Raw genomic sequence first — 20,495 nt, forward strand, 5'->3', positions numbered from 1 at the left:
TCTTTATAAAGAGGAGGAGGGAAGTGTGACAATCATTAAGGACAGGTCAGGAAATCAAGTTTTGGGGAATTAAAGATGTTAGTGTGTTGTGTTGTGTTGTGTTGTGTGGTGTGGTGATAAATTAGAAAAATCTTGGGAAACAATAATTCCTCCTCTTGCTCTTGGCACCTGTTGTTTATGTTGAGCAAGCTGTCCTCTATAATTCAACTGCAGCTGGGGTTCAATAATTTTAACAGATCTACTGGTTTTGATCTATATAACAGTTATCAACAGCAACATGCTGAAGCAGGCGCTCAATTCAATAGACTGTTATCATATAGATGTTGTTTCCATGAGATGTCACCTGTTCGATTCACAGTTTCAAAGCCCATCATCTATCATGTTGGAAATGCTGAATTTAACCTGGCTTTGTTCAAGTTAGGATGAGGCAAAGAGGCAGAAAGCTACAGGGTGATCACCTGTCAGTCATTTCAGCCATGTCTTAGTATAGTCAAAACTTGTCACTTTAATAACTTCAATCGTAAAGTTGTGAAAAAAAATTCACCCCGTTCAGTATGTGCTGATAGAGAAACTAGGTACGCAGACTAAAATCTGTTTTTGTACAAGGCTTAAACAATTTTATTTCTGCAGTCATCCTCATGTGGGCTCACAATGAACTTCAGCTTTTAGCACTGAGGCCTTGGCCTCTTTTTTGTAGCTGAAGGTTGCTGCTTTGCACAGAACCAGGAAAACAGAAGCACAACTCTGACTCCTCTGACTCTGTTTCTAGTTTCACTCCTGTGGCTCCTCACACACAGCTAATAAAGTGTGATTTTTATATATTATACATACGAACATATTACAGGTGCTTATTGCATTAATTCAGTGTTAATAGTGATGCTTCACAAGATGTGATGCTCGTACGGTATATTAGCATGCTGTTGGAGCAGCAAACCAGCACCTCTTTTTTTTTTTTTTCAAAATATGACTTATTTTGCTGTTTTAAGAGGAAATGCACAAGAAAAAAACATCAGAGCAAGGTGGTCTGCAGATGACAGGGAGCGTAAGTTCTTGCAGTTTAGGTTAAAATGTGTCTTCTGCAATAGGGATTTATTCTAAACAGTGAAGTAAATCACATCTTTAATTCCCCCAAAGAAAAGCAAAACCATAGTTTCATGTTCTTAGTTTGTCAGCCTAATAAGACAAAAATGTAAAGACCACTGAGTTTTGAAACATCCTTTAAGAAACCCCCGAACTGCAGTTGTCTTGGTTGTGCTTTTCTTTGACTGTGAGCACTTGCAGGCTGTTGTAACCAAGTAGTACTGCAAGGCTCCAGAGACCATGATCCACAGGGGCTGATTATTTATTCTCAGTACTTATTAAACACTTTGGTTCTTCAGGCACCTAAAAAGGAATGGTCCTGTAAGTAGATGTATCTCATTAAGCCAGAATTTGCAGGGAGAAACTCCAGCAGTTCACAGGTTGCATTACTTTGCTGTTTTCTGTCAGGAAGGTGCTAAAGAAGAAAAATCTGCTGTCATCCTCTCAGACACGGTGCTCTGTTATCAGACAGTAGAAGCCAGAGTCTCAATTCATCCTGAGGGCTGGTGGCGAGCCAGGCCGTGGTTTCCTCTCATCACCTCCCCTTTGCTCTATCTCTGTGATCCCACACTTTTTGTCCTCCCTCTTCCCTCTCTGGCCCTCTGCCTTTTTTTCGCTCTGTCAAAGGTGTTTTTACCCCCCTGGTGTGTCGGCCCAAGAGTCCATTAACTTGAGACCTGAGCGGACTGTTTGTTTCAGAGCTGGTTGTTTTTCCTCTCCCTCTGCAGTTCCCGGCGGCATTGCTCCAGAGTCCCTGACCTTCACCCCGCTGGATGACATGATCTTCCTGAAGTGGGAGGAGCCAGTTGAACCCAACGGTCTCATCACGCAGTACGAGGTAAGACGCCTTGTTAGACATGCGAAACAAAAATCCAGAAAGATGCGGCTGCTTTCACATCTCACGCTAATCCTCTGCAGGTGTAGGATGTTATTTTCCCCTTGCCAATATCTGTTTTATTCTCTCTCCTTCACAATAATGACTCAAATGAAGGCAGCGTCTCCCTGCTCTCTTTAAAGACTCCCCGTCTGTGATTTCCCCCAGGCTTGTTTTTCTGTTTCTCGACTCAACGCTGGTAGCACACACGAGCCTGAGCCACTGGAGTGGGGAGAACCCACTTTCCACCGTTCCTGGGATTTACTGTAAATGTTGGTATGCTAATGAAGCCGAGGCCCAGACTTCGGGCTGTAATTACATGGGGGACAACTGCTCTAATTACTTATTTGCCTAAGAGATGCCTCCACAAGGGGGCACATTTAAATGTTTCTAATTAATTATTGATGGCCTCAAATCAACCCAAAGACCTCTGTAGTACCAGCTTTGCAGCTTTTTTTTTTTTTTTTTTCTGAAAGTAGACGTGAAGACACACAATAGCTGAACACATGGTGTCCTGATGGGGAGAGAAACTAGTTTCATTTTAAAAAGCAGAAACTCAGACAGCGAGGAACCTGGAAGAGAGGAGCTGTAACCTCGCTCAGCATACTGATGAGGTGACCTTCAAATTATGTCTGCTCTGCATGTGCAACACTGGGTTTGTAAGACAGAGATCATTGTGATTGTTGGAGAATCAACAATATATCTGACAAAACACAGAGGTGCTGCTGCTGACGAGAGCTAACGACCTGCAACACATGCATCTTTAAAAACACATGGAGAACATACTTTAAACCGAGGCTTGGAGACAGAAGTCCTCCAGGCCTGTAGGGGGCGCTGGGTCAGTCATGTCCTTATGCTAATTGTATGATAACCTTTGAAAAAAAAAAAAAAACAGCTCAAATTTAATGAAAAGTAGTTTGTGATGGACAGGGAGCTTTGCTAAAGTGTATCTTGTGTCAGTCACTGTTAGCCAGAGGTCTGTGTTAGTGTGTTCATTGCTTTTAACTGCAAGGAGAGTGATTTGAAGGCCCGGTGCTTTATGTTTTATTAGGAAATCTTGCATTGTTAAACATCAGGTTGCGCTGTTACAGTTTCTGCGGGCAGGAGTTTCAGTGAGTCCATAGACTCTGCCTCTTAGGATGAACAAAGCACTGTTGGCATGGAGGAAGAGTGGAAGCCACAATAATCTCCTCATCTTTAGCTTCTTATAGCCATGGTCTGGAAGTTAGCTCAACTAGCAACAATGTCACTTTGGACAAACGAGTCTGCTGAATAAAACTGTAGAACTAGAAATATTAGCTCAGTTTGAGACTCTGTGACAACAAAGCTCCAGTTATCCACAAAGCTAATGGCGTAACTTGCTGACTCTCGGTAGCAGCCCTGGTAGCCCCATATAAACACATTCAGATCTCCAGAAATGAACTAAAGTGCTTCCTGTCTCCATCTCACTTCTCTTCTATCCCCATTGGGTCTTTGCCAAGACTGAAGACAGAATCCAGTTTAGACCCTCTGTACAAAACAAACTGACATTTAATTATTGGTGATAGCCTGATGGAGCTTTTTAGGATAAATTAAACGGTTAATTAAATATAAAAAAGAATAGTTGTTAATTCCAGTGAGGAGTTCTTTTGAGTTATTGTACATTTTTGTGTTTTTGGTCCCTTGATAATTTTTAGTGATTAAAGTTTCATTCTGAATTTATCTAGAAAAGTAACTAATTCAGGGAGGGATTTCAGGGTCCTTTTTTTCTTAATAAAACATTTGGCAAAGCATAGAATTGTATCAAAGCAGAAAATTCATTGTATTACATGTTTAATCTTCCACCAAAAGTCACATCGTTCACTGAAAATAAATCTGAAATGGACTGATTTTTTTTTTTTTTTTTTTTTTTTTTTTTTTACAACTGATGGAAAAGCTGCTTCTGCATAATCCACATATGGCTTAAAAAAAGTTAATAATTGGTTTATATGGACTTTGCTGAACTTTAATGAACTTCAATACACATAAAAAAAAATCTTTTACAACAAGAAGTGAGAAGATTTCACTTCACTTCACCTCCATCTCGCGGATTGTTAAACATTAGTGTTGTTGTATTGTAGTTGTAATGCTGAGTCATTCCAGTGGGTGGTGGTAATTCACCTTAACCTCAGTTGCACCCACAGTAAACGGTAAAAGAGTACCAACAGCATTGGGAACAGAATGCGAGGTAGACTGGTCTGTTGCATACTGAGAAATTTTCCCAGATCAGTCGGACTACGAAGTTTTTGTCATACCACAGTTGTTCCTTTTCACATACTACATATTACATTTTAACCAAATCAGTAAGCACTGCTAGTATAACTGTCAGTTTGGATCAAAGCTTTTGTCACATTTCAATCTCAGCAATAAAGTCAGTGTCTGGTCTTGTTCCCTGTCCACTCAACAATATAGATGTATTTCCTTGCACCCCCTGGAGGCCTGGAGAACTTTTCAAGTCTAAACAGAAAGCGTGTTTTTCTTTTCCATATGTTTTGTGGTCCCCTCTGTTTGAACTCAGAGCACACTTGGTGTCAGTGCAGTTGTTTCAGCATGTAGCTCTTTTTACACTCTCATTTCTCCTGACGAGGATCGTTCAGGCCGTTGCAGATTGTTTGCCCTTGTCAGCCACCTCACTGAGGGGTTTGGTTAACAAATATGAGAAAATACTTGGTTGATCTCCATACAACCTCAACAAACTGTTCGTAGTGTGGGAACACAATGCTTTCAAATTGGTTTGATGTCTTTGGAAATCCTGTTATCACAGCTGTTGCTAAGCCCACAGCTTGTTCTCACCACTGACAGGCTCGGGGTGTTATCTGAAGTCTGACAACATTAAAGAGGGGATTCCTACAGGGACGAACCTTTTGTTCAAGACTTAGATGTTTTTAACATTTAAAGACAGCAGAGGCATTTCTTTCTTTGAAGCCACTGAACTCCAATAAGATTGTAAACTTACATCACATTAGATGTTTTTATACCCCTGCTTCTGTAGGTTAGCTTTTGTGTTATTGAGTGACTCTACTTTTCCAGTAGTACACGGTTCCAGCACAATATCTGTGTAAGACACAGTGTAAACAATACAGCTGTAGACCAATTCTCTGTCATTCTGCTGCTAAAATGTTTCTTGTCCGCTGTAGGGCTGAACAATTTTGGAAAAAAAATCTAATTGCGTTTTTTTTGGGACCAATTTTGTGATTGTGATTTAGCATGCGATTTTGTTTGGGAGGGACATTTATCTTCTGCATTTTTCACTATGCAGAAGCACTAAGTCATTACATAGCATGACCGACATGACAAAGGATACTGTCAACATATTAACAATTCTTTCCTGCAGTTTTTGATTGAAACGAAAAAGCAACACTGGGAAATTTAGCTGACCACCAGTTGTCAGTAAGAGTAACAAACTATATAGAACAAACTGAACAAGGGGTATGAAGGAAGAAGATTAGGACCACTGGAAAAAAACAAAAACAAAAAAAAACAGAGTTTATCTCAGAATTTTGACCTAGAATCTTAGAATTCTTACTTTTTTCTCATAAAAATAGTAGTAAAAAAGGAATTCTTTTTTTTTGTCAATGGCCCTAATCCTCTTCCACATAATGCTGACTTTAATATCAGAATTTTGACCTAGAATCTTAGAATTCTTACTTTTTTCTTTGAAAAATTAGTAAGAAAAAAAAAAGTCTAAATAATTTTTTTTAATTATATATATATATATATATATATATATATATATATATATATATATATATATATATATATATATATATTTTTTTTTTTTTTTTTTTTTTTTTTTTTTTCCAGTGGCCCTTATCCTCTTCCGTAGGGTATGGCTCTGCCAGCCACAGTCATTCAATCATGGATCTCTGTACAATCTACTGTATTTCCTTCAGGTCTGTGTACATGAAACTCTTTTTTTAATTGCAATCTTTGCAATTTGAAAATTGATTTACATCATATTGCGATGTCGGTTTCAATTTGATTAATTGTTCAGCCCTAGTCTGCTGAGTCTCGTGGCTTTCTATAATGTCAAACACTTTCAAAATTACTGTAAGTCTTTTAGTACATCAGTCGAATTGAGATTATCAGCATCAAAACTGGTGTTTGCTATTTCTCAGTGCTTGTGGTCGATTTTCTGGGGAAACTCTCCTGGGAGAACATGAATCCATTGACAGCATGTAGACCATAAGTCCCCCTCATGACTCCATGTCAGCTGACAAAGTTTAGCAGGTACAAGTAGGATCTGTTCTTCCTCTTGAAGAAGAGGAGTTTTTGGATTTATTATGTAGTAATGGTGAACACTGGAGCTGTAGTTTCAATAAGAAGGACGTCAGAGCAGAAGAAAGCTCAACAGGAGAGTGATACAGTACTAGCAAAAACACGGGTTACACTGTTCTTGCTAATGTTGATTCCAACCCACAGTCAGCAGTTATTCTGCAGTGGTCTGTTCAAACTTGAGAGTCTATCAATAAAATGAAGAGTGAGGTTATGTTAGCTCTGATTGGTGAGGTTGGAGTTGGTAGATGAGCTCTGGTTGGATATAACCAGGATTCACTGACAACATTACATGTTACAGACACTTCCCAGAGCGCCAGGCCATGAGTAGTGCTGAATATAGATGGTTACTAAGCTACTGTACAAACTAGGGGTGGTCAATGATCGATTTGTCCTGTCTGCAGCAGGTCGCAGTTTTATGCAGGAGGCCGGAGCTGTTATGCTTCAATTTCACAAAAAGCAGGTCGAGTGGTACAGGAAGTTGTGCACGGAATCCATCTATAAAGCCCAATGACTTTTAAAATAAAACAAACTGTGTCCAAACCAGATCATATTTAACTTCACCACAGCAACAAACTGACATAATGAACAGCGTTAGAGCAGAAGTAAACAGGTTGGAGGATTTACAGCCAAAACAAGAATGGGGAAAAATTAAAAAATTGACTGGGAAGTGTGTGAGCTCCTTCAAATAATCTTCTAATAGTTACTGGCGACTATCACAAAGTAGCCTTACATAAATTCAAATAAACACGTTACTTAATTGCTTTGCATCCTGGGAAAAGTAGTGTTATAAAGAGGATCTGCTCTCAGAAACAAGTGCACACCTTGGTAAGAGTCACATCCTGTTGACAGTGGCTGCTTGTGCCTATGGGAAACAATGTCTTCATTGTGGGAAAAACACTCCTGATTTCAGCAAAATGTGTCACCGCAATCGACGCCAAACAGATGGTCCTCACAACGCCTCCACAGGGGTGAAAATAGACTTTTCTCACAAGTCCCGTCCTTTCACTGTTGTAAGGGCAAGTCAATAAGAAGTCACGTATAACGTCTAATAAAGACTGTTCCAATTAAAGACAGGGTCTATTCTTTTTTTTTTTTTTTTTTTCCTTTGGTAGCCTGATGTTGCCGCTCACTTTGACAAATAAAAAGCCTGTCTCAATTAGGAGACCGGATATATAAACTGTTTTTCTAGCACCTGATTTCTCAAACTGACACCAAAACATCACACGTCACATTTACCACTGATTAAAGCGCCACAGAGAAGACAGAGAGACCTGAATGCTGTCAGGCTGCCAAGTTTTTCCAACAAAAAGCAGCAGGAAGACTCTTTTCTATTGATTAGAGGATGCGAGGAGACATTAAGTGCCTAACAGCACAGCGGGCATGGTGTTGATCAGGGTTAGTCTCCTATGGGTAGATCAGCGGAAAAAAAGTTTATGCACCAAACTTTACTGCTTGGGGTGACTTTATAGATGGAATTAAAAGCCGACATTGCAACAGGCAGCCCATCTTTACTGCAGAAAGGTTGATTAAAGAATTATGAAAGACTCTATTTTATTGAAATCTATCCCAACATGGACAATCCATCCATTTACTGCTCTGTTTTTGAACACAACTCCCTGTAAAGAGTCATGGGCATCTCAAAAACACATTCACACTGACTGACTTGTGAGAAGATATCGCACTTTAAGCTTGCCTGTATATATCCCTGACTATAGTTAATGATTACTGCAGTCATATATAATTTATATATACACTAAAGAACCACTAAGACACCACAAAAGTTTAATGTCATCATTAGAGGAGGGTATATTTTTTTACATTTCATTAATCTTGATAATGCGCTGAGATATGTGCATCAAATGACAACAGGGTCTTTTTTTCTTGCTTGTCATGTTCTATAATAATTGTGTTTTCTTGGGCTTTACTCCTCTAACTAATCCAGATATCAGTGTTAAATCATACCAACAGAGCTGTAAAACAAGAATGTGACATAAAGTCTACCTGAGTCTGATTATCAGCGTCTAACCGCAGCGTGAGATTTATTAGATCTACGCCGTGAGATGACATCGTTTTGCAGTCGTCTCAAGATTAATTGAGAGGCGTTTCTCCGGAGAGAGCCTTTAAATAAAATGCCATCCAAATTCAATCTCCCAGGTGGTGTGAAAAATGAGCCATGGGCTGTGTAAAGCATATTATGGATAGTCTACAAGCTCATACAGCACTGACTTAAGAATGGTTTAAAATGGGGAAATACTTTAAAGGGCCTCATTCGCACACAGGCCAAGGTGAAAACCACAAATCTCCCTCTGGCTGAACTCTGTCGCTCCTAATGTGCCACGGTTGCTTTTCATGTGAGTTTAAGGGATGTCAGTCAGTTGGTCGGTTCATTCTGCTCCAGAGTCAAATGTCTCAGGTCATGAAATCTGTGACGTTTTTCACACAAAAATTCTTTACCATTCATTGTGTTAGAGACTTCCACATTCACCTCAGTGTGAAGCATTAAAACCTTTCAATGCCCTGGAAAATTCAGGGAATGCAGCTCAGTCTTAACATTTATTGACTTTTCATTCTTCAGTCTTGTAATATTTAAGACAGACTACCTGTGTGTATCTTTTATCAAGAACTATGTAATGTGAAGGAGTATTCTGCTTTCCCATGTTGTAAGCATAGATGTAAAGTAACAATGCTGGATGTTCAATCCGTCTATAAACCGACCAAATCAGTCTGTTCTAAAAAATAGCTTGAGATCTACATGAGACTTACTGAAATGATGAGGTCATTACATAAAGATCTCCTTACTAGTTCATGACACATTGAACTAGTAAGTTATCTTCATCCTGGCAGACTACCTGCATTTGTTTATATCTGGCACGCCGCGCGCGGACTGATACACTAAGCAGCAAGCGCCTCGTAGCCAGCTGTGGCTCTGCAGCGGAGGTAGCACCGTTTTACGACACGATGACAACTAGAGCCTTATTTAGCTGTGTTTTTGTGTGAAAGTAATGAGCTGAAAATGCTCTAAATAAAGCGTGAATGCAGACCCATATCAGACTTTGTCGGTGGGAGTCCATTTATTTGTGTTTTTGGTCAAGTAAAATATGGCCCCGTCTGAGTACAGAGGAAACCAGCAGAGGAGCAGGGAGGGGGTCTTTGGTGCTAGCGCCCTGGGCTTCTGTGGCACAAAATCACTGCTGTAGGGGTAATTTCTGCCCTAAACCTTGTGATAGGACCCAACTTGTTCCATCCTGGAGTATCACTTTAATATTAGCTGGCACTGACAACCTGTAATGCTAACTGCTAGACACTGGTTCACAGGAAAGAATGAAACCTTCAAGAAGATGAACAATTTTGGGGTCATGATCAAAGATGATGGTGGGTCCCATTGCCTGATCAGTTGAGAACCACTGATTTAGCAGACCTATTTGTCCAAAGCAACATACAACATTTAGCACCTTGGAGACCAATGCCTTGCTCAAGGGAAGCAGAATTGCCCAAGAAATTATGCTAACACCTCTTCATCTATCAGCCCAATTCCCTGTCTTGGTCCTTTCTGGGACTTGAACCAGCAACCCTCCAGTATCTAAGCTGAGTCCCCTGTAGGCTGAGCTACTGAGTGTCCCCAACTGAACTAACGCCATCTGTCCTTGTTGGCATGTAAGCTCAACAGTTTATAAATCTGTTGTTGAAAAACATCTCATAACCTCATTGATGCTAAACTTGTTTGTAGCCAGACTGAACAACCCTTTAGAGAGATTTAGTTCTGTGTTGATCACATGTTGCATTAAAGTACTAGTTGCACCATCTAAGCCAAAGATTACAGTGAACAATATATCTACTAAACAACAATGTGTTAGCATTAGCAGCTATAAGAATAAGGATCAGGGCACTTTGTTGATCCTCTAGAGGAAATTATTTTTTCTGTTTACAGCTTCTCCCATTCAAGAAAAAAGAAAGAAAAGAAAATGATTTATGGTTTATAAACAATGACATAAGTTGTAGTTTTTTGCACAAATTTCAGCATATTGACAGAAGTAATTTCACAGAGGTCATTTTTATCTGTTTCCAGATCAGCTACCAGAGCATCGAATCCTCAGACCCAGGTATCAACGTACCCGGTCCTCGCCGCACAGTGTCCAAGCTGAGGAACGAGACCTACCACATGTTCTCTGGCCTCCATCCTGGGACCACCTACCTGGTTTCAGTGCGGGCCAGAACCGCTAAGGGCTTTGGTCAGACTGCGCTCACCGAGATCACCACCAACATCTCAGGTCAGACCCGTGGTTGGTTTTGTTTTTTTTGTTTGTGTGTGTTGATAACTTTGTGAGCATGGTTTTGATTTTTAAGGGTTGTGATTTGCTACTTTCAGTCATTTCTTACATGGTGTGTGATAAGATACTTAGCTTAGACTTGGATACTTAACTTAGTGTAGGCTTAGGCTACATGTAGCAGGGTTTCTGGGAAACCACATATATTTTTGTACATTTACGCCTGTCATCCACACAAAATTGCAGCTTTACATCTCTAAAATCAATGTTTTCTGAAAACTCCGACCAAAGTGAAGGTTTTGGAAAACTTTGGTTTGATGGTTTCGTGTTGACTCCGGCAAACAGAGTTTTGGTTGTCAAACGCCACAGCTGAATGACAGGGGCTCATTCTGATTGGCTGGCATTGGCTGTTTCTTGTCTCATTGGATGTTTTTTTATTTACTCTTTCCAAGCACTCAAGGTGTCATTTTTTAATTTTTAATGTCTTAAGATGATAAATTTTGATGCACCTTTACAGTAAAAGTGTCTCATATAAACTCTAATAGACATTTAAAACTCAAAATAAGACATGAACAGTTGCTTTAATTTCAGTTGGTGCAGGGTAGGATGAGATTTTTGCATCAGAGGACACTTCTTGCACACACAAAAAAGGAGAAGTAAGTATATCACTTCATCAACAGGGGGCGCCAAAACTGACAGAAACAGAAAGATCCTCAGGGGAGCTTCAAATGTTTAATGTTAAAGTGTTGTTCTGTGTTTTGTGTGTGGTATGTTATAATGCTAGAGTAAAAGAAATATTGTTTTTATGCTGCTAATGTAGGCAGAAAATGTGGAGTTCAGTCATTGTGAAAGCACTGTTTTTAGTACAAATTATGTTTTTCTATCAAAAACCTATGCCACCACTCAAAGCATTTACAGGAGAGATGAGAGATGCCTGATGCCTGAGTAATGACTTGTTTTTTCCATCTTTTGAAGAGTGTTTGATGAAATTACACATATGCTTTCAAATTATACAAATTATCTTCATTTCCTCCCAGCCGAGCAGCTTTTTGGGCACACACTGCCGTCTTTGATGAAATAACAGCAAACCTGAATAAAAGTGAAACTCACACGTTCCCTGTAAATGGCAGCTCTTTACAGCCAGCATCGCCACAAACAGCGTCTCTGTTTATCATTCAAAGGAGACGCAGCAGCAGCAGAGAAATTAGAGCAGCGGTGTTTGTGAGTGAAAGGATGCTGGTATAGATCTTATGATGGAATTGTGAAAATGTGTCTGTGGGGAGAGCTAAAAAACACGCTCTTCTACAGATGTGTACCTGCGAGCTGCTCCGCTAATTGTGCTTGCTTAGATGAAACAGAACATGTTGTTGTTGCGTTTTCCCACAAGAAAAATACTGGGATTACGGAGGGTACGGGAGGATTTCTCTTTTATTTTAAACAATTCACACAGGAATAGTAAAGGTAAGGTTTGAAAATACATCAGCAGAGTCGACCGCCCCCATTTCAGCAGATGCAGAAACTTGTTCAAGCTGTAGCTATTCACAGCATTTTTCATGCTGTTCAAATGCTGGAAAAAGAAAAAGATAATCCATAAAAATGTCTTTTTTAACTTTTTTTTTTTTGTTCCAGTGCAAGGCCAAAATTTGGTGTTTTTTAACTAAGACAGAACTACCAATTTTAAAAAGCTTCACATTGTCATGGAATGATGTCGTCTTTTGACGGATAAACATCCACAGAGATGATTCCAAACATCTATTTTTTAAGACAAAACACCTGCTTTAACTTTTGGAACATGCAGTTTTATGTGGTGTAACTCACCTCAAAGCCATGTCCACAGTTATATAAATGTAACTGATGCATCTGTAGACAGAGTAACAACCTGATACACAGCTTCACCCTGCAGAAACAGGCTGAGCAGCTAGAGCTCTGCTTACTGCCAGAGCTCTGCCTTTAGAGAGAAAACATTTAAAAAAAGGAAGAGAAATGAAAAAAAGGAATAAATGCAGAGTGTAAAGTATCACATAACATCTCCAACTGGCAGGGTGTTTAGATCAGCCTGGATAAACAAACTAAAAGTTCCTGCTAATCTTTAGAAATGCTAATATTCACTGAAAGAGAGACTGAAAGAGGAGTTTTTGGAGGGAAAAAAAACATGACTTTGCTGGCTCTTTTCATTTATTAAATTGATGCTTGATAAGATAAGCAGGAACTCAAACTGTCCTTTTGATTAATGATAGACAATATCATTTGCACACCGTGCCTTCATTAACAGGCATACTGGCAGAGGTTGTGAGGGTTTTACTGTAACTTCAGGTTTAACCCTCTGGTGCATAGTGGTCTCTGCAGTGAACAGCCCATTTAACAGTCATTTTCTCCTCAATGAAAAGGTTTCTATGGTGGAACCATGGATCAGTCTCTAAAGTGCTCTCTGCTGCTCCTCTCCTTTGAGCTTTAGTCAGTGGTCAGTCGTTGTAACTGCATGTAAATTTTCTCTGACTCCAAGGCCATGGTATCACCGGGTATTTGGGAAACCGCATATATTTTGATACGTTTACGCCTGTCATCCACACAAAACCGCAGCTTTACGTCACTAAAAACAATGTTTTCTGAAAACTCCGGCCAAAGTGAAGGCTTTGGAAAACTCCGGTTTCATGGTTTCGTGCAAACACCAGTAAACAGAGTTTTAGGTTCTTAAGCATCACAGCTGAATGACAGGGGCTCATTCTGATTGGCTGGTAAGGGTTTTACGTCAGGAAAACTATGCCCATTATGGGTTTGGCGTACCCGCTACGTGTGGACGAAAGTATTTTTTAAAATGAACAAGGTGGGGGAACTCAATTTTGAAAATACCTGGCCACATGTGTACATGGCCTAAGATGATCACCAGACAGTCAAACTTGCAAATCCCTGAGAAGATATGTACAATTGTTTTTTTTTTTAAGATTAAAGAGAGAGAAAAAAATATTCTTGGAATTACCAAAAAATTAATTATTACAACTTTTACACAAATCTCTGATGTTCCATGTTGAATGCTCAGGCAAATGTAGTCCACTGGAGTGGACATGTCTGTAACTTTATAAAAAATGTAAATATTTGAGAAAAAGGAAAAAAAGAGAGAGGGGGGGAAAAAAAAAATTTTATGTTCAAAAAATAATAAAAACCACCCAATGAAAAAGTCTCGAATCAGGCTGATATGCAGTTTCACCATAGAGACCATTGCATATAGGAGACAACGGCTTTCAAACAAGCGGCAACCTCAGGTCTAAGAATATGAGTGCTGAAGCGCTAAAATCTGCTGTTTCTTGAGTGTCTGCTGGAGGCTAACTCCAGAACTACCAGAAGTCACACACACACCAAGCCAAAAAAAAACTGTTTTCACAGCCTGGTTTAAAAAACGTCCCCTGTCTGAATCCATAATTTCACTATCGGCACACACTGTAGGGGAGGGTGAACTTTTTGTAAGTCGGCAGTTTAGAGGATATTAAGATCGCAAGCTCGCCCAATCAGAGGCACAGCTCAGGTCACGTCACTATAGCTGTACTCGAAGTCCACGATGGCTGACGTTGGGGAGACTACGCCCATTAAATTTACAGTCTGTGCTTTTCCAGAGCTGTCCACTACAGGGACTACTATGCACTCTACTAACTTTCTATGGTTACAAGTGAACTAGTCAAACAAGTAGTAATTAACAGAGGCAGTCAACTAAAATGTGTTTACACAAACCCTGGATTCAGACTTTTCATGTCGGATTTAAAAACTTACATTTTAACCCTTGTATTATGTTCGTGTCACCCCCCCTTACTTTGATGTTCCCGGTCAAATTTGACCGGTCTGGTTTAACTTCTCTTATATTAACACAAAAAACATAATTCAAGTATAATCATCACCAGATTTTATTTAACACGCTTCCAATGATGTAAACAATGTCTCCAACTCATAGTGAGCATGTATGAATGCAGTCAATATACAAAAAAATTGACACTGAACATTAGAAGAATTATCCAAACGGACCAAGTTTTTAAATGTAAGATTATGAAGGTGTCTGTGAAAAGATGTGATGCATTGTTAAGTCTGGAAAGTGTGGTTCCCGTGGAGGAATAGGCACATAAGCGCGGGAAAGAGACATATTACAGAAACAAACACTTAATTGTTTTGTTTGATGTGCCTTTGAACAGGTATGATGCATTAGTTTGGAAAGTGGTTCACGTGGAGGGATAGGCACAACAAGCGTGCAAGAGAGAGACAGGTTCCCATAATTGACACCTAATTCTTCAGCCTAGATGTGTGTGTGTGTGTGTGTGTGCGGGTGGTGATTGTGGATGTGTGTGTCTGCATGGATGTTTTCCTATCTAATGGATTAACATAATATAGTATTACCTATTCATTTTCTATGCCGGTCATTTTTGACCGGGAACACCACAGGTGTTTCAAAGTTGAGTGGACCAGTCAAAATTCAATGAAAGTGGTGATCAGCAATTGTATATGTTCAAATGCCTAGTGTGGAGGATATCATAAGACCTTGAGGTGATCAGAGGAAAAATATATTTTTTATGTTTGAATGAAGTTGAAAATCGGTCTGATTTGACCCGAACATAATAGGAGGGTTAATAAAGTTTTACTTTTTTTTAAATCAGACTGTAGATTGTTTAGGACAAATGGTGCAGAACACCTAAGAGTTGTCGTCTGAACACAGTTCTTATCTGAATGCACCATGTCCAATAATGAAGGCTTTGAGCTTCATCTTTCAGGATGAAGAGGGAGTACATGAGTATTCTCAAAGGAAAAAAAGTGACATGGAGGTAGAACATGGCGAAAACCTCAAAGCAGTGAAGATTGTAGTTGCGTTTAACAATGTGCAGCCTCTATGCTGATGTGTAGCTCATTTTAACATATGTATAGTATGTATGAGATATAATATACTGCAGCCAGCCCTCTTAATGTCCTGTACTTGTTCTGTTTGGTTTGTAGGGTGGCTTTTGTAACACTCACATCTGTCAGTTGTTCCACCCTCACCATCACATCCTCTCCCCAGGCCTCACTGTCAGAGCAGCACAGCAGGAAGTCGTCTCATGCTCCGAGTTCTTGTACTGAGCATGAAAATGTAATGCTGCGCTGTTAGCCTGTTCATAATTCATGCTGGATTAAACCACCTCACACGCTCAGTCCTCAGAACCGTTTGTATAATGCAAACTTCAGCTGTTGTGTGCGAGTGTTTTGTGCGAGTTTGTTCCCCTTTTTATTTGGATGACAGGTTACACAAGCAGATTTTAACAACAAGCATTAAAGCTTTGCCTCCCAAGCAAAAATGTTTCCACTCTGGAGCCTTTTTTTTGTCTCAGCTTATCTGTCGTAGCAGGGCGGCCATTTGCTTCACTACGTACTCCAGTTAATTCACTCCCGCTAGTAAACAGAGATGGGAACACTCAACCTCATTGTCCCCAGAGCTTTGCTGGGGTTGTGCTGCTTTGAGATCTGCCCTAATTATATTATAAGGGCCTCTTGTTTTCTCTGTAGTTGGCTGCTGTTTCTAGTCATCATCAGTCAGTGGCAGCGTGTGGGAGGCCTCCACACACTGCGGTACACAGGGGACGGGTACGGGTAATGAATAAAACCAGCACATTCTATCTTTTTATGTCAGGAAAATTACAGAGAAATTCAAGCACATGTGCAGTTACGTCTTTTTAAACTTGTAGCTAAACAAACATTTATCTTAATTCAACCTCTTTGACTTCTCTCCTACTTTATTCTTCTCCTCAGCCCCGGTGTTTGACTATGAAGACATCCCGTCTCCGCTGAGTGAGTCGGAGAGCACCATCACCGTGCTGCTGCGCCCTGCGCTGGCAAGAGGGGCTCCTGTCAGGTACAACTAATACACTGCTCACTCCTACGCCAGCATTCATTCAGCCCTCATCTTTGCGCTGATATTTATAGCTGCAGAAAAAGAAAAAAAAAAAAGCTCTCTAGGCAGCAGGAATAGTTCAACAAGCTTGTAGCATAACAAGTGCCATTTTAAGTACAATGTATGAGGATCCAGACAGACTCTCTGCTTGATTTCTGTACCCAATGTACCAGAAGTTTCAGTGTCATCATGAGATATCTATTCCTAAATCTGACCCGGGCCACGTCACAGAGCTGAATCCGACAGCTGGGTGAGCGTATACCGCAGGGACGACCTTAAAAAACATCTTCACTGTCTCTGTCCTGATACCTGACTCACCGTGTTAGACAGTTTGGGAATGACAGCGCATACCGACCAATCACACGCTGACTGGTTGACAGGTGTGTCACCGTAACGAGCGCCACACTCCAATTTCAGTCAGGAAGCATCCAAAGAAAAATGTCTGAGAGAGAAAGTGAGAAGGAAACTCCAGTCCTTGGTAACAGAATGAATTCCTCTCCTTCAAACACAACGCGACCATAGAAACTTTGTGTCAGGCTGTGTGAGGTCGTGATCATACATATGGATGGCTCTGGAGAGATATTGACATTTCAGCTGGCGACAAAGACAAACAGAGCAGTTCTGTTCGGGCTTTACTTGAACAAATGGCAGAAGGAAACAAAAACTCTTATTAAAGTTGGGGATTCTGTTCAGTTACAATAAAAATCACTGCCTCTGCTTTCTTAAATACAACTCATCAATTTGCATACTACTCTGTTTTTCCCTTGAAAGCACTGGCACCACTACAAATGTTGAATCACTGTTTGAAGGGGCAAACTGGCTTCATTAAATTTGGATCACAGTCATCTTGTTCTGGCTGTCAGTCCCATCGTTAATTATAATAATATACTTAGCGAGTTAATTTCAGAGTTCAGCAAACGTGATGACACTGCTGAAAAAGGAGTGATGAAGAAAAAACATCATGAAGACGATCAGACAGACTGTAAACAAACCTCCAGGTTGGTCAAACCCATTAGAGGGACTAAACAAAGACTCTCCGTCAGTTGTACACATCCATCACAGTTAGCAGACGGACTCTGTGGCTCTTTGGTTCAGACCTGACCCGACATCCTCTGGATTCTCGTCAGGACTGCACTGCTGGCTGTGTGTCTACCAGAGACATAAAATGTTGAGTACAAGGTTAAAGAAAGGTCAAAACTGTGGTCAGCCCTCCAAGAATTCAAGGTGTACCTCAAAGTTTGGCTCAGTCCACAGACCAGAGGCTGGAGTCCTTGTCAAACCAGTCAATGGATCAATCCTAGGTCTTGATTTGGCGAATGTCGTCCCCCACTCATTGCCCACTCAACTTACATGAACTGTCATTACCCGGTCATATACATGTTTCATTATGAATCCATTTGGTTTGTTTATAAGCAGATATGCATGCAAACATGTCTGATGCCATATTTTTAGATGACATTATAAATGAATTTTCAGGTAATTTTCCCTTACTGATTCTAACTAGTGATGGGAATTCTGGCTCTTTTAGGAGAGCTGGCCCTTTTGGCTCCCAAGCAGCTCTTCAATTTTTTTTTATTGCTAAAATTAATTTAATACCCACAATAATATAAATTTGTATGCAAAATTAACAAATGATGTAAAAAAATGCATTTTGTTTTGTTTTTTAATTTTATATACGTTGCCTTTATTTACTCACTCTACTGGGTACCAAAATAAGTAACAAAATAATAAATGGTTCCAATCAGACGCAGCTTAAAAAAAAAAAAAAAAAAAAAAAAAAAAGGCTAGGAACCAAAAAAAAACAGATGAATTGGCCCCAATCAGGAGCCGGCTCCTGTTGTTTACTTTTAAGAGCTGGCTTGTTTACGACGGACACATCACTAATAATTACTACAAGTAGCTGGCCTCTAAAACTTATACATACAGTATTTTGATGAGCACGTGTAAGTTAAACTTTAATGTGTCCGTTACTTAAAGTTAAACCATACCATCAAGTGTATTTCCCTCATCATCAAAACTTACTTTGGCAGGACTTCAAAACCCTAAATACAGAAATGTGGCCTTGATGGAAATGATGTAGGCTGGTGAAGTATGGTGGAATTGTTTCCACGTGTGATTTATGGTATGCAGTTCAATTTGCATTCAACCAGATTCATTTTAACCAAGATCAGTTTGAGAGCATCATTCAAGTTGATGAGTAAAAGACAGATAATATTTGAGTCAAAATTTCCTGTGCTTTTTTTTTTTTTTTTAGAAAATGATTTTATTCAAAGACAACAAAGCCTTATTAATTTCCAATATTCCTGAGCCCATGGAAATTTTAAGGGAGCTTTCCTGAAATTTAATGGAAATTGTTCACCCCTTTGCAATCCTAGTCCAATCAAATAAGTGCAAAAAGCCACCAAACAGCCTTTTAAAACAAGAGATAAAGCATAAAACCTCATCATCATCACCTTCACTGTTGGGAAACAGAACCATTAGCTGGTCAAACTAGGTAAATGAATTTTCATTCGATGCCAGCCTGAAATATTAGTCATATGCTGTGTCTAAGCTGTAGCACAGCCATTCACCACAAATTTGAATCAGTAATTGTTAATCAATCCAGGCAGTTTGCTGTTTACATGAAGCCCCGCCCCCTTTTGGGGGGTAATGCAACCAGCAATTATTAAAAATAATTTTGATGAGCATTAGTTAGTTTAACTTAAATGTGTCCTTTACTTTAAGTCAAACCATACCATCAAATATATTTACCTCATCATGAAAACTAGAGTCCAAATCCAGAAATGTGGTCTTGATGGAAAAGCTGTGGGCTGGTGAAGTGATGAGTGACTGATGATCAAATGTGCTTGGATTTGTTTGCACATGTGATTTATGGCACACAGTTGGACTTGCATTCAATCCTGTTGTTTTAACCTAGATTATTTTGGAATCATTCAATTTAAACTAAAGAAAAAAAAATAAAGAAAAAGACATTTCTAAAACAAGGCAACCAACAGTTATTTAAACAATTTATTAAACTGTGACCTGGCAGTTTTTGTGATCCACCAGAATCCTGAAACAACCACTGTTGTTGTTTTTATAATTTTGAAAAGAAAGTAACATAAATCTGTGGAAGAGTGTGGTTTTTTTTCCAAGAGTAACCACCTGTAAAGAGGTGATTCATTGGTTAGAACCACACCTGGCTTTTATCTGGTTAGGGGATTTTTATAGAACTGATGAGCAAAAACATCTGACAGTTGAGAGGAACTGGAGCAGAATTGTCTTCTGCTCAAAGGAGCTGTACAGAACCACTAACCAGCTAATTTTGGAGCTTTTTCCTCCGATTTAAAATCTGCATGTTCCATAGTTTCCAGTCAATGCATTTACATGAACTGAGCCTCCTGTGGGGAAGGCAGACCTTGTTTCAATGAAAGCTACAGAGGAAGCAGTGAAGGATGCAGAGCCAGTGATGTGAGAGAAAAAACCAGAGCTGAAGAGGAGGAAGTTTGAGCAAAGACAGTTTCGGGGAGAGCATGAAAAAGTGGAATATAAAAAAATCAGTCATGCCCTCACACTGAAGGTTACACTTTTAACTAAAGACAGGAAAGTAAACCTGTGTAAGTCGCATCCTGTCTTGGATCACTAACCTCTTCTTCTGCTCTCCAGTGCCTACCAGGTGGTGGTGGTTGAAGAGGATGGTTCACGTCAGGTGAGGAGGAGAGAGCTGGGTACCGTCGACTGTTTCCCCACACCCAACTCTCACAATGAGGCTCAGGCTAAAGGGGCTCCACACTACTACACAGCTGAGCTGGCCCCCAGCAGCCTCCCTGAGGCCACGCCCTTCACCGTGGGAGACAACCACACCTACAACGGCTACTGGAACAGCCCTTTAGACCCCACCAAGAACTACCTCATCTACTTCCAGGCCACCAGCAACTTCAGAGGGGTGAGGATTATTAAAAGGCCTGTCAGGGCTTTTGTTTCTCACACACACAGGTTTCAGCAACCTTGACAGTCAATTTAGATTTGTGTCAAACAAGCCAGGAGGCAGGAGGAGGGTGGGAGCAGCTCTCTGCATAAACAAGGCTTTATGTGTTTCCAA

General features: G+C 40.0%; 1 protein-coding gene across 6 annotated transcripts in view; it reads left to right on the plus strand.

Annotated features, from left to right (window-relative positions):
• The window catches only part of LOC141803549 (receptor-type tyrosine-protein phosphatase U-like), a 348,868-nt gene that overhangs the window by 234,490 nt on the left and 93,883 nt on the right, over nucleotides 1-20,495 (plus strand). For all 6 annotated transcript variants that reach the window (XM_074687661.1, XM_074687662.1, XM_074687657.1 and 3 more), the window contains exons 9-12: nucleotides 1,809-1,918; nucleotides 10,317-10,518; nucleotides 16,273-16,375; nucleotides 20,060-20,339. In XM_074687661.1, coding sequence (XP_074543762.1) covers nucleotides 1,809-1,918; nucleotides 10,317-10,518; nucleotides 16,273-16,375; nucleotides 20,060-20,339 — 695 coding nt within the window. The remainder of the gene's footprint in view (nucleotides 1-1,808; nucleotides 1,919-10,316; nucleotides 10,519-16,272; nucleotides 16,376-20,059; nucleotides 20,340-20,495) is intronic.

The sequence above is a fragment of the Halichoeres trimaculatus genome, unplaced genomic scaffold, assembly GCF_033239565.1.
Source record: "Halichoeres trimaculatus isolate MK-OKI-2021-1 unplaced genomic scaffold, fHalTri1.1 fHalTri1_scaffold_14, whole genome shotgun sequence".
Classification (NCBI taxonomy): Eukaryota; Metazoa; Chordata; class Actinopteri; order Labriformes; family Labridae; genus Halichoeres; species Halichoeres trimaculatus.